At 35.1% G+C, this 12,898-nt stretch overlaps 2 protein-coding genes across 4 annotated transcripts in view; both read left to right on the plus strand.

Moving 5' to 3' along the window:
* Nucleotides 1-6,689, plus strand: part of LOC114462830 (copine-1-like) — a 33,525-nt gene extending 26,836 nt beyond the window's left edge. For both annotated transcript variants that reach the window (XM_028445876.1, XM_028445875.1), the window contains exons 10-16: nt 2-61; nt 211-344; nt 1,371-1,425; nt 1,511-1,565; nt 2,792-2,925; nt 3,002-3,238; nt 3,744-6,689. In XM_028445876.1, coding sequence (XP_028301677.1) covers nt 2-61; nt 211-344; nt 1,371-1,425; nt 1,511-1,565; nt 2,792-2,925; nt 3,002-3,238; nt 3,744-3,860 — 792 coding nt within the window. In that variant the 3' untranslated portion in view covers nt 3,861-6,689. The remainder of the gene's footprint in view (nt 1; nt 62-210; nt 345-1,370; nt 1,426-1,510; nt 1,566-2,791; nt 2,926-3,001; nt 3,239-3,743) is intronic.
* A 1,227-nt stretch (nt 6,690-7,916) lies between these two features.
* The window catches only part of fer1l4 (fer-1 like family member 4), a 39,838-nt gene continuing 34,856 nt past the window's right edge, over nt 7,917-12,898 (plus strand). The window contains exons 1-5 of one of the 2 annotated variants that reach the window (XM_028447159.1): nt 7,917-8,093; nt 9,052-9,107; nt 11,415-11,503; nt 12,251-12,350; nt 12,512-12,606. In XM_028447159.1, the coding sequence (XP_028302960.1) occupies nt 8,015-8,093; nt 9,052-9,107; nt 11,415-11,503; nt 12,251-12,350; nt 12,512-12,606 (419 nt within the window). In that variant the 5' untranslated portion in view covers nt 7,917-8,014. Of the gene's footprint in view, nt 8,094-9,051; nt 9,108-11,414; nt 11,504-12,250; nt 12,351-12,511; nt 12,607-12,898 lie in introns of those variants that run through there. The other variant, XM_028447160.1, reaches the window with a different exon arrangement.

A 12,898-nucleotide genomic window follows, 5' to 3' on the forward strand; every position in this document is an offset into this window, starting at 1 on the left:
GATGGAAACTCACTTCTCCTTCCTGGACTACGTGATGGGCGGCTGCCAGATCAACTTTACTGTATGTTCATAGATGCATTAAGCAGCTAATCTCTTTTAGATTTATAACTTAATAACTAAACAATCCATTCAGTGTTCTGGTGTTTATTTTCCAATAAGATGTTGATGGGGTGAAGTGAAGTGACGAGTTCCTTTCCTCCACATCTGCAGGTTGGGATCGACTTCACTGGCTCCAATGGTGACCCTCGCCTACCCAACACTCTTCACTACTTGAGTCCGGATGGTTTGAACGAGTACCTGTCTGCTCTGTGGTCCGTGGGTCAGGTGATCCAGGACTACGACAGGTTAGTACCATAAAAACAGGGGATGCACCGAAATGACAATTCTTGGCCAAAAACCGAAAATGAGAAAACCAAAATGCTGAAAGAAATTACTAAGCAAATTATTAGCATCATTGCATTTATGGCTCTGAATGTGTACCAATCTTACTCAAATTGAAAAAATTGCAATTTTATAAATTCATATTAATGCTTCAAGGAATAAATCAATAAAAAATTTGAAAGTATTTATTTAGCACTGACATTCCAACAATGCACAATATAAAAAAATAAATTAAAAAAAAGTTTAACTTGACCCACTCATGCATTAAATAATATTGCACATAATTGAGCTGCTGGAAGTCAAATTAAATCTGTTCTCTCATTAAAACACAAAGTGCATTGAAGTTCTTGATGTAAATACAGCTTCTCTGCTTTATTAATTCATACATGCATGTTCTTGGAGATGCACACAGTGTGCTCAGATTGTGCTGTGGAGCATTTCTTGTGTGCACTGGTTTAATCTCATCCAAGTAATGATCTTTATAATGCAGACCAAGTACAGTCATGGAGGGCAGAAGTGAGACGTGCGCTGACAGACTGAAACCAGATTAATGCAGCTGATGCGCTGCCGTGTGGTCCTTGTTAACGGAGGGCTACACGTAACTACAGCTTCTACGTGACACAGACGCATAAAACACACTTACGTGCCCCATCTCAAACTCTTCTCAGAGAACGCTTTAGTGCTCAGATGTATTAAATACAGCTGATCTGTGAGTCCGCGGACAAGTTGGTCTGTTTCCAGACAAGCGCTCGCTGACCACGGTGTTTGCTTGCGTCATCACAACATCCTGTTTCAGTCGGCTTGTATAGGTGAGAAAAGTGTTTTGACCGAAAACCAAAAATGCACTTTTGGCCCATTTTCAATAGCCGGAATTTGGGTGCATCACTACTGAAAACCACATTGAACTACAATATCCCAAAGTCTGATCACCAAAGATTTCAACTTTACATTTTACTGCTGGAGATTTCAATTGTTGACTTTCTTTCCAGTGATAAACTATTCCCTGCGTTTGGTTTTGGAGCTAAACTGCCTCCAGACTACAAGGTCAGCGTAATATCCAACTACTGATCACACTGAAGTGTAAATATATACTTTTTATTGACTGAATGTTGTGATGATGATCCTACAGGATGCGAACCACGATTTTGCCCTCAACTTCAACCCAACTAATCCTTACTGCCAAGGTAAGACACAATGAGAGCAATGAGCTTATATTCTAAATAATGCATAAGTGTTGTGGAAATTAGCAACTCATTTTAGTTCAGGAGAGAAATACAGACTAGTATGAGCAAAGAGCAAATTCAACTTAATGTGCCTTAGTTTACACTTCCACATATAAATGATATGAAGTATGTGAGTATATCAGTCCCTACAGGATCTTCAATTAATATTCCCTGATTTTGAAAGCAATTTGTGAAAATTATGAAGACATTTTTTATGGAAAATTTGCAAGATTTTTTAGATTAAAAATGATGGCCGTCATGTGATGTAAGAACTGGATAACTGAGCTCTGCAAATATTGTCGAGTGTAATTGAATTTATTTGTATTTGGAAAGACTGAGATATCTACATGTAAATTAGTTTGTAATTTACAAAATGTTTCATGTTTTTACTATAATTTTTACTTTCTCAAGCAGACCAAATTTGATACTCTCAAGGGCTGGATTTGGCCCCTGGGCCTTGATTCATTTCAGAAGATGAGTTTCTCTATGATGTGGATGAATGAAAAAGTTTGGATTTACCTTGTAACTTATAGCTCATTTATATATTATTTATTTATTCCACCAAGGAGTTATTATGCCAGCGTTTATTTGTTTGCAGGATTATGTCAAAATTATTTCAGGGATTATGACAAAATTTTAACCAAAAATAGACCTTATACCATGGAAGATTCCATTAAATGTTGGAGGTGATCTGGATAAATGAACTGATTCTGGATCAGTTTCAAAATTCTAAAAATCTCATCATTGGCAAATGTAAAAAAATTCATACTTTGGTTCATTATTGACCGATCTTTGTAAAATTTGACTGTTACTGGATCCTCGGGTATCCCACCTAGTTTCATCTGTATCAGATCTGGAGTGTGCGTTTCATTGATTTAGAACATTATCATTATAAATAGGGAGCTTGACAGAGGTTTGCGCTCTCTTAGTGCTCTTATTTCATACATTTAGAGGCACAAATCATCTTAATAAATATGTTCAATATTTCCCTCATTCTAACCTAATGTAGGGTGTGTCACCATCAATTGTAACACACATAATTTAAATAAAAATGATGAAAACCATTTAATTTACTCTCTGAACTGAGTGTAGTAGAGACAAAAGGGCGTGTCCTCATTGTAGATGGCTGCCCTTCCTTAAACTGCCTCATTGTTATCACTCCTTCTGATTTCTTCATCATCCTCCAGGCATCGAGGGAATAATCTCAGCCTACAGGATGTTTCTTCCCAAACTTGGATTTTCTGGACCAACAAACTTTTCTCCGCTCATCAACAAAGTTGCTTCTATTGCCTCCGTTGCTGCACAGGCCAACTCAGCCTCTGTGAGGAAACTCAGAAAGAATCATTTCTATAACAAACACACGGAACTGACTCTAGACTGTGTTTTCATTTCTACAGCAATACTTCGTCCTCCTCATCCTCACTGACGGCGAGATCACTGACTTCGACCAGACCAAGGACGCCATCGTTCGGGCCTCGCGGCTGCCTCTGTCCATCATCATCGTGGGGGTGGGACCATCTAATTTTAAAGCTATGGACCTGCTGGATGGAGACGATGGAAAGCTCAAGTCCACAGTTGGGGAGGCCATTGCCAGAGATATCGTCCAATTCGTTCCGTACAGAAAGTTCAAAGATGTAAGAAAATGCAAATTCACTCACAAAGACCTTGATCTGTTTATTAAGCTTGATAATCTTTTTACTTTAGAGAAACAGAAAACGACAAACAACATTAATTTAAATAACACACGGGCCAATGTGTCACCTGCTCAGTCGCTGATCCTCTCCCACATAGCGTTTAAATGCACTTCCGAAACAGGATGTAACATGATCGAAGAATTCAGCCGTCGCATTTATCAACACCCGATCATTTGGACGCTGGGATTGGTCAGATATCACACTTTGGTCCTGTCGTACGACCACGTGTGAACTCAGATTAGCACCTGTTGATGAATGAGGGCCATGGACTCAAATTGTTACTTTACTACTGTATCTATTATGACTTTAAAGTACTTTTACGTTGTAGGTGCAAACCCAAATTGAACAAAGCCATGAGTTGTTTTAAAACTGCTCCAACTCTTGTGTTGACGTTGTCTACCTCCTCTTTTTTTTTCTCTCTCTCTCTCTCTCTATTTCTCTATAGGCTCCAATAACCGCTCTGGCTCAGGCCGTCCTCGCTGAGGTTCCAAACCAGCTGGTGTCGTATTTCAAAATGAGAGGCTTCGACCCCCCCAAACCTAAAGCTGCTCCTAAATCCTAAACTCAGAACGTTCCCTCCATCACCTGCAGCTAAAAAAAACCATAAGGACCACCTTTATCTCATTCCACACCCACTGCACACGCCTACAATCAGATATAGCCAATCACCAGAGGCGCACAGGTTCTGTTAGCCTATAACGTAGCAGCACTCGGCTGTTGGCCAAACAATAATGCCATTGAGTTAGACGTATAATCAGATATTCTTATTTTCTATACATTTTTATATTCTCAGCTGCTGCTCTTCTATGCATGTCACGTATTGCTTTGGCAGAACCAAATGTTTAAAACAATCTTTTTATCGTCAGTTTTTAAATATATACCTTCACGTCTCTAATATGTTATATTAAAATTTAGATAAAATGGAAGGTTCAGTATATCCAATCTTTTAAATGCGAGTGTTTATATTTTACATTTAGATTAATCCAGTTGATGAGAATACTTTTGTATTACTATATTTTAGTACATAGCAATGCTTTTATTTTGGTGCGCCATAAATGCTATATTAGGTGGTGGGTAAACTGTTAGAATTAAGACTTAAATAAAGACATTTAATCATAATAGAATAGAAAACCTAATCAAAAGTCATTGAAAAGATGATACTTGATATGAACATGTTTGTTGGTACCATCCCATCTTAAAAGGGGAACAAACAAAAACCTTTGTAGGTTAAAATGATAGTTAGTGTTTAGTTTAGTATGGTAGTTTTGTTTTTTTTTTTTTACACAGTGCCAATAATCTGCAATAAGTTTCTGCACTTAATGCTTGATACCTGCATCATAAATATTAGCTTTACTCCTCGTGGCCTTAGTTTAATCTCTATTGCACATTTAGCCTGGGATGATGATGCTGTAATAACTTCACGCACACATCCTTAAAAACTGATCTTGCCCCACAAAACTAAGATTCAGCGTGGGAAAATATCTGATCAGAATTCTTTTTAGGTTTTACAGCCAAATCAGCCTCATTATTTCTGCACTTTCTTCTAACTTCTAGAGGCTTCTTTACCAGAGGTTTGCTGCTTTTTTTTCTAGATTCTAAATGATGTCACACCTGCCATTAGTAGAACTGCCCTAATCACTTTGTTTTTCAACTTTAGGGTCGTGACTCCATGTGGGGTCGCCTGAATTTCAAATGGGATCCACCTGAAATGTCTAGTAATTAATAAAAAAAAAAAAGAATACAAATACTTTCTGATTAAAAATATTTTGTTTAAAATTCAAATGATTGTTTTTTAATTTAAAACTGATTAATCTTTTAAGATGAAAGTTTATCCTATTTTCAAATGCAGATGATGAAATAAGGAAATACACCATGCAGAATAAAGTGCCTTATCAAATTGAGCTCCAATTTAAGCTCCTCCCACCTCTGCAGCCCATGACATCATATCGGAAGACCTGAAACCAAAATGTTTGCTTCAGAAAACTATGCAAATAAAACAGCTTTAGGTTTACTGGAAATGTATATTATTTAGAGTGTAATTTAATTTACATTTCTTGTATTCCACTAGAGATTATTTCTTTTCATTAATCTACATTCAGATCTCAGTTAGTCCCCAGGCCAAAGGTTTGGATACTCAATATATTTTTTTTTGCAACAGAATATGTATGATTCATACACAAAGAGTCACTTCTCAGATGTCACGTCTGATCTAAATATCAGGTGAAGTTGTAAAGTCTAAATTCAAAGTGAAAAATTATACATTTTATATCAGTTTATGTTGTCGCTGCAAAATGAAACTCTAAAACCCAGCCTTATTTTTCATTTTGTCACGTTTATTGACCAAGTGTCTGATAACATCGGCCTACTATACTTTAGGTTAAACTGAATAAAATCTCGTCTACAATGGTGTAAAAACATGATCAATTTCAATATTGTAGACTAATTTAAAAAAAAACAAAAAAAATGACACGAAGCAGAAACTTCTGTTGGCTTCCACACCTTTGGCCAGTGTCGTATAAAAGCCTGTTTATTAGCACCAGTTTAACTGATTTTTATTTCTAGTTTTACATTTTTTTAGTTTATTTTAATTCCCATTGAAATTGTGATTAAAAAGCAAAGGAATTAATAATGTTGAGGTCACATAACTATCAGTGTTAGATCTGATTTTTTATTTTTAAATCAATGGATTGTATGTTTAATACTAAATAAATAATACTTTTAAATAATTAGTAGCTTGTTGCCTTATAGTGCCATGTAGTCACACAGTTTGAGTCGCCTTAAAAACAATTACAAAATAAAACCTGCTGCCAGCATTATGACTAAAGTCACTTTAATTCGTCTTAAATTTTTAGTTTAGTGTTAATCAGATGTTTTGTGTTTGGGATAGAACATAACTTTATGCAAAAATCTTTTTTAAAAATCATTTTAATCATCGATTTTAAAATAAAGGTATTCATTATTGTAAGTTGAATTATTGGACCATTATAAGTTGTTTCTGTCGTTATTTTGAATGTACTGAGGCTCACACGATAGAATAAAACCTTCAGACACGTGATATTCTTGTTTAAAATGTCAAGTCTTTATTTTACATGATTTGTATTAAGTGTTTGTTTTTTTCTATTATTACATTGAAATGCATTTCAAATGGAAAACCACTGTTTTGCTGAATGCTCACTTTGTGCTGGAATGTTATTAGGTCAGATATTAAAATCTAACATTTATTAAAGCATGTTGGCATTGATAATTATCACAATGACTATATTACCTCCCAGAATGCATCACTGTGTAGGGCTTTTCTGTGCTTCTGTTTGACCTACGCCATCATGTAACGACAACTTCAGGGTCAGGAATGTGTTGGAAAGCAATAAAATAAAACTTTTTATAAGTGGGAGAGGAATTTGTTCTCTTTTTTTACAGTTTACAAAAACTGGTAATTTGTTTGTTATTCAGTTACAAAATGTTCTTTTATTTGGAAAAACAGATTTTTGAAATAAATTGAAACATACAAAAATGTAAGAAAGAAAATAGTTATTGCTGAACTGTAGAAGTTAATTATTATTATTAATAATAATAATAGTAATTAAGTGAATGAAGTGTCAATAATAGGACACAAAGAAGAAGAAAAAAATGAAGCCGAAGTCAGAAATAACTGATTATCAAAATGATGTTTTCAGAGATTTTTATTTTATTTTTTTTGTTTTGTTTTGTGTTTGGAGCGATTTTTGTCAATCTTCAAGTATTTGTAATATTTTTTTTTAATTTGCTCTTGAAGTCATTCTTGTGTATTTTAGTTGACGTTTTGTAAATTTTCCAGTTTTGTTATTTTGTGTTTATTTTTATTGATGTTTTGTAAAGTTTTCAGGTATTTGTGTGTAATATTTTTGTTTTATTTACTTTTGAAGTCATTCATGTGTATTTTAGTTGATGTTTTGTAAAGTTTCCATATATTTTGTGTTTATTTTGTTATTTTTTTGTATTTGTGTTGATGTTTTGTACAGTCTTCATGTAGTTGTGTGTAATATTTTTGTTTTATTTGTTTTTCTGCATTTCAGTTGACTTTTTGTAAATTTTTCAGTTATTTTCATTTATTTTGTGTATTTTTGTATAGTTTTTAAGTATTTATGTTTTACATGTTTTGTTTTATTTGCTTTTGGAGTCATTCTTATGTATTTTAGTTGACGTTTTGTTCAGTTTTATTTTATTTTTTGAGGAATTGATGTCATTTTGTGTATTTTCATTTTACTTTTGAAGCCAAACAACATTAGACCAAGGGCTTTATGTGGCCCCCACTGAGTTCCTGCGTTGTGTTAATTAGGGAAAAAAAAGTGCTTTGGAAATTAGGATCAGTGTATTATTTGAGTATTAATATAAATTATTATTATTAGTATACAATGATTGCATATGATTAAACCTTTTTGTCTTTGCTCAAGCAAGTGCCATTTTGGGGGTCCCGATCCATCTGTTGAGATCCTTTTATTTTGAAGGGAAAACATTCAGGAGTCTTTTATTTAAATGTTATTTTACCTTGATTCACAAACTTGCTGCTTCTGTGTGTTTTTAAGGAGGAAACTAGTTGAGCAACTCTATTTGCTTTCTCAAACATTACAGAAGACCTGCCCAAACACACACACACACACACACACAGGAACAAGCCTACGCGCACACACAGGACAGGATCCCAGCAGTGGACCATAGAGACCATGTTAGAGGGACATCATGTCCATCAGTGTTCACCTGAAGAAGATTTCCAACCTTCCAGGACGGTCGGACAGAAAGGTGGAACTCTGCTTCAGAGGTATACGCTACTCACTCTTCTTCTCTCTGTTCTCTGGTGTTACCTGGAAGAAGTCAAATGAAACTCCTGACAATGATGAAGGGTTTCATAATGGAAAAATATACAAGTCATATTTGACTTTCTATTGCTACTTTTATCACAGTGGGGGCCAAAATTTTTATTTATTTTTTAATCTGAGGGCCACATTGATATCAGCATTTAGATTAATGATTAATTATTAGCATTAATACAGGCAATAACAAAAGATTTGTGTTTTTTGTTTGTTTTTGAGTAATTTAGTTGATTTCTGGGGTGGGTTTTATGGTACATTTTATTAATTTTTCCTGTAATTTTAGCCATCTCTAGTTATTTTTGTGTATTTCTGTTGTTGTTTTTAGAAAATTGTTTTTATTTTGTTTGGTCATCTCTTGTTAACTTTCTGGATTTCTGTAATTTTTAAAAGTATTTTATAAGTATTCTGTTTTATTTTGTTGTCAGTTTTGTAAATTTCTTTGTGACTTTTGTGTATTTTTACTTGTCATGTGTGACAATGATAATGTTCCGGTTGGTTAGATTCTAGAAGCCGTGATATCGTGTGGCCCTTGGATCAGATTATTACACTGTTGTGGTCCCCGTTGCCATTAAGTGGCCCATGTTTGCAATGATGTGTATCAGAGATGGAAGGAGGTTCAAACAGAGTCTTTTGATGCCAGTCATAAAATGCAGAACACGGTGGAGGCTCCATCATACTGTGGGGCTGTTTGGTCATCAAAGGCATTAAATTAATGAAAGGATGAAAAGCATGAGTTGTGTTGACCAGAGTCAGTGAAAAGAGTTTGACGGTGTGAAAACTGTGTCATTGCTTTATTTGTTGTTGTTTATTGTTTGGTCGGACTTGCTTGATAATGCTAAGGCTAATGCTAATCCATGTCTGAAGGCTCGTGATGTTGCTGTGGTAACTGGTTTGTCTCCCCTCCAGATTTCACCCATAAAACCCGAGTCCTGCAGTGTGAGAACGTGGCCGTCTTCAATGAGGTCAGTCACTGTAAATCATCTTATATCAAAATAATAGTTGTGATGTTTTTGATGATTCACAGACATTTTTTGTTGACGTTTTGTATATTTTTCAATTATTTATTTGGGTAATTCTTGTCAGTTTTTGTATATTTTCTGCCATTCAGTGTATTTGTGTTTTATTCATGCATGTTTTTGGAGTCAGTTTGTTCTAATTTTGTATATTTTTGGTAACACTTTATAATAACCATCATCTTTAAAGGGTAAATAATGGTAAATAGATAGTTAATGAACCTTTAGTTAATAGTTATTTACTGTTAACAAACAATAAAATGATAGTTAATAATGTTTTTTAGTGATTTGTAATGCTATAATTGACGTTATATTGTATGAACAGTTTATTGATGCACACATTACAACATTTTATACACTTTATAAAGTGTTATTGATTAACAATGATTAAAAAACATTGATGATGTAAACATTACAGAGACACATGGGCCAGATATTTGTTAATGGTTTATAAATGTTTTATGAAGCATCTATTATCATTATTTGGTTGTTATTATAAAGTTGGAACTGAAGATTATGATCCCTTACTAATGCTTTATAAAGCATCTATAAACATGTTTTAGATAGATAATTAATACTTTACTAATGGTTAATAATTGGTTTATAATCCGTCTACAAACATTATCTGGATGCGTTATTGTGAAGTTGGAACTGATTTTTATTAACAGTAAATAACTATTAACTAAAGGTTCATTAACTATCTATTTACCATTATTGAGATGGTTATTACAAAGTGATACCATATTTTCTGTTATTTTACGTATTAGTGTTTTCTTTATGCATCTTTTTGGAATCATTTTATGCATTTTCATTGCAGTTTTCAATACGTTTTGTCATTTAGTGTATTTTCTTTCTCATTTTCTATATTTTTATCTTTATTTTTCTGTCATTGTGCGTGTTTTTGGGATCATTTTGTGCATTTTTTTGGGGGGTTGATTCAATATCAGGCCGAGGGCCGCATGTGGCCCCCGGGCCGGTGATTGCCCACATCTGGTTTGGAGTCCTCGCTGTAGGAGTGTTGTGTATCTGTGTTGTGTATCTGTGTTGTGTATCTGTGTTGTGTATCTGTGTTGTGTATCTGTGTTGTGTATCTCTGTTGTGTATCTGAGCAGGAAGCTGCTTCTGTTTGCCTGCTTCAGATTGAAACTATTTTAAAGAGCTGATAGGAAGCAGATCTCCTCCTACAGTCAATACATGTAACCGTTCCTTCAACACACACACACACACACACACACACACACATGATAACAGCTGATCTGATTCTTCTTTATTCAACTAAACTTATTGTTTTGTGATCTTTTTTATCCACCTTTGATGTTTATGGATGCTGGAGTCTTTCTTCAGTTGTGAAAACATACAGCCCTCATCTAATTATCTCATCTAATGTCAAGATGACTGTCTAATTTTACACATCATGACTTAAACAAGAAACAAAACAACAAAAAATAGACAAATGACAACGAAAACACTCAAAAGAACAACAAGAATGAACAAAATCCCTCAAAAAACACACTAAAATGCAACAAAAGTAAACAAGAATACTTCAAAATACAACAAAAAGGCAGAAAAATACACAAATGACTCCAAAAACACACATAATACCACAAAAGTAAACAAAATTACATAAAAAAATTAAACACACCAAAATACAACTAAAAGTCACAAAAATACACATGACAACATAAATAAACCAAATGTCTCCAAAAACACACAAAAGAACAACAAATGTAGACAAAATGTCAACAAAAACACAAATGACAAATATACACGATTTACACACAAAAAAACCTTTGATCTTTCCTGTATCAAAGCTTCGATTGGTTATCATTCTATATTCTGTGGCCCTTGGATAAAGCAATCACATTTTATGTCCCTCGCTGTAATAAAACTCGCACATCTCTGATTTACTACATCTTTATTTTGGCATTAATAAAGTATTAATGTTATTATCACATACCTCTGGTCTCACTCACTCAACTCTCTTCTGAGAATGCAAAAACTATTTTAAAAAAAGTTTCTTTTTCGTCATCACAATTAAAAACAACAGACAATCCCACACTGTGCAGCCACTCCTTAAACACACACACACACACACACACACACACACACACACACACACACACACACACACACACACACACACATCTAAAACACAACATACAATCTTAACTGCATTCTATGCTAAAGGCAACTATGTGAAACTGAACCGTGTGTGTGTGTGTGTGTGTGTGTGTGTGTGTGTGTGTGTTTTTGAAGCATTTTCGTTGGCCCTACTATGGCAAAGGGATCGCTGATGAAGCTCTGTCCATCAAAGTTTATAACAGCAGTAAAGTTTTTACAAACAGGTAAACTACACACAAACACACATACACACAAATCGAAACACACATTTTAACTACAAATCCAAAGCTGATGTTTGTTTTACAATCAACCTGGACTGAAGAAGTTATTCACAGTTTAGGGGCCAAATACACAACAGCCTGATCAAAAATGGGCCCTAATTCAGCCTATAGGTGAAGAAAATGAGTCATTTTATGGGTAGTGTGCCCTAATTGCACCTCCATGTATACATGACATGTAAAGTATGTGAGGCACCGACAATATCCAAGCAATAAGTGACATATATCTGCCCTTGCACAATCTACATTTCAATTTCCTTGATTTTGTGACCAATTTCTACTTAATTTGGCAAAATCTTGTGGAATATTTGGAGGAAAATTGCAGAATTTTGGAAAAATCGAGAGTCCTTTCAACAATTTGCATTTAGAAATGACTGCCATCATGTGATATATGCAGTGGAAAACTGTGAGCCATGCAAATGTGTGTAAATGGGGGGGGTTATATATCCCCAACTGAAATATTTAGTAATAGACACAATGGTTCATGTATCGTCTGTAATTTTTATTTTCTCCTGCGGGCCGAATTGGATGATCTAAAGGGCCGGATATGGTCCCCAAGCCTTGAGTTTGACTGAGGTTCTCTAAGTGCATTTAATATGCAAAGAGTCTGAAAGGTATTTAACCTGGGTCTGTGTGTGTGTGTGTGTGTGTGTGTGTGTGTGTGTGTGTGTGTGTGTGTGTGTGTGCGCGCAGACTGCTAGGTCAGCTGGTTATCAGTCTCCAACATGTTGTCACTGCAGGGAGGATGCTGCTCCGTGAACCTCTCACTGACGCCAACTATGGTCTGACTGATGTAAGGAGACACACACACACACACACACACACACACACACACACACACACACACACACACACACACACACACACACACACACACACACACACACACACACACACACACACACACACACACGCACACACACACGCACACACACCTCTGTCCTGTTGCCACAGGTTTACATTGAGATCGATGTGAGATTCCATCCTGTCGAGGGAAGAGCAGGAAACTGGGAGGGGCATGAGTTCCTTCAGGAGGAACAGAGGAATGAGTAAGTAGCATTCACGCTGGGAAACGCTAAATAAATATTGTTGAGCTAAAAGCTGCTGAGGACGATAAATAACTTGGTTTTTTATAACACAAACAAAGACAGTCTATAGGCCTCATAGATCAATGAACTGAAGGAACAGAATTTACTCACAAAGGTTAAAATTGCAACACTCAAGTTTGATATATCGACTCCATCATAAACATTCCTGCATTGCATTGCATTGTGGGATTTGAAGTCCAGTAGAAGAATGCAACGACATTTCAGGAGATCAAAGTACATTTCCTGAAAATAA

The sequence above is a fragment of the Gouania willdenowi genome, chromosome 5 (genome assembly GCF_900634775.1).
Source record: "Gouania willdenowi chromosome 5, fGouWil2.1, whole genome shotgun sequence".
Lineage (NCBI taxonomy): Eukaryota > Metazoa > Chordata > Actinopteri > Blenniiformes > Gobiesocidae > Gouania > Gouania willdenowi.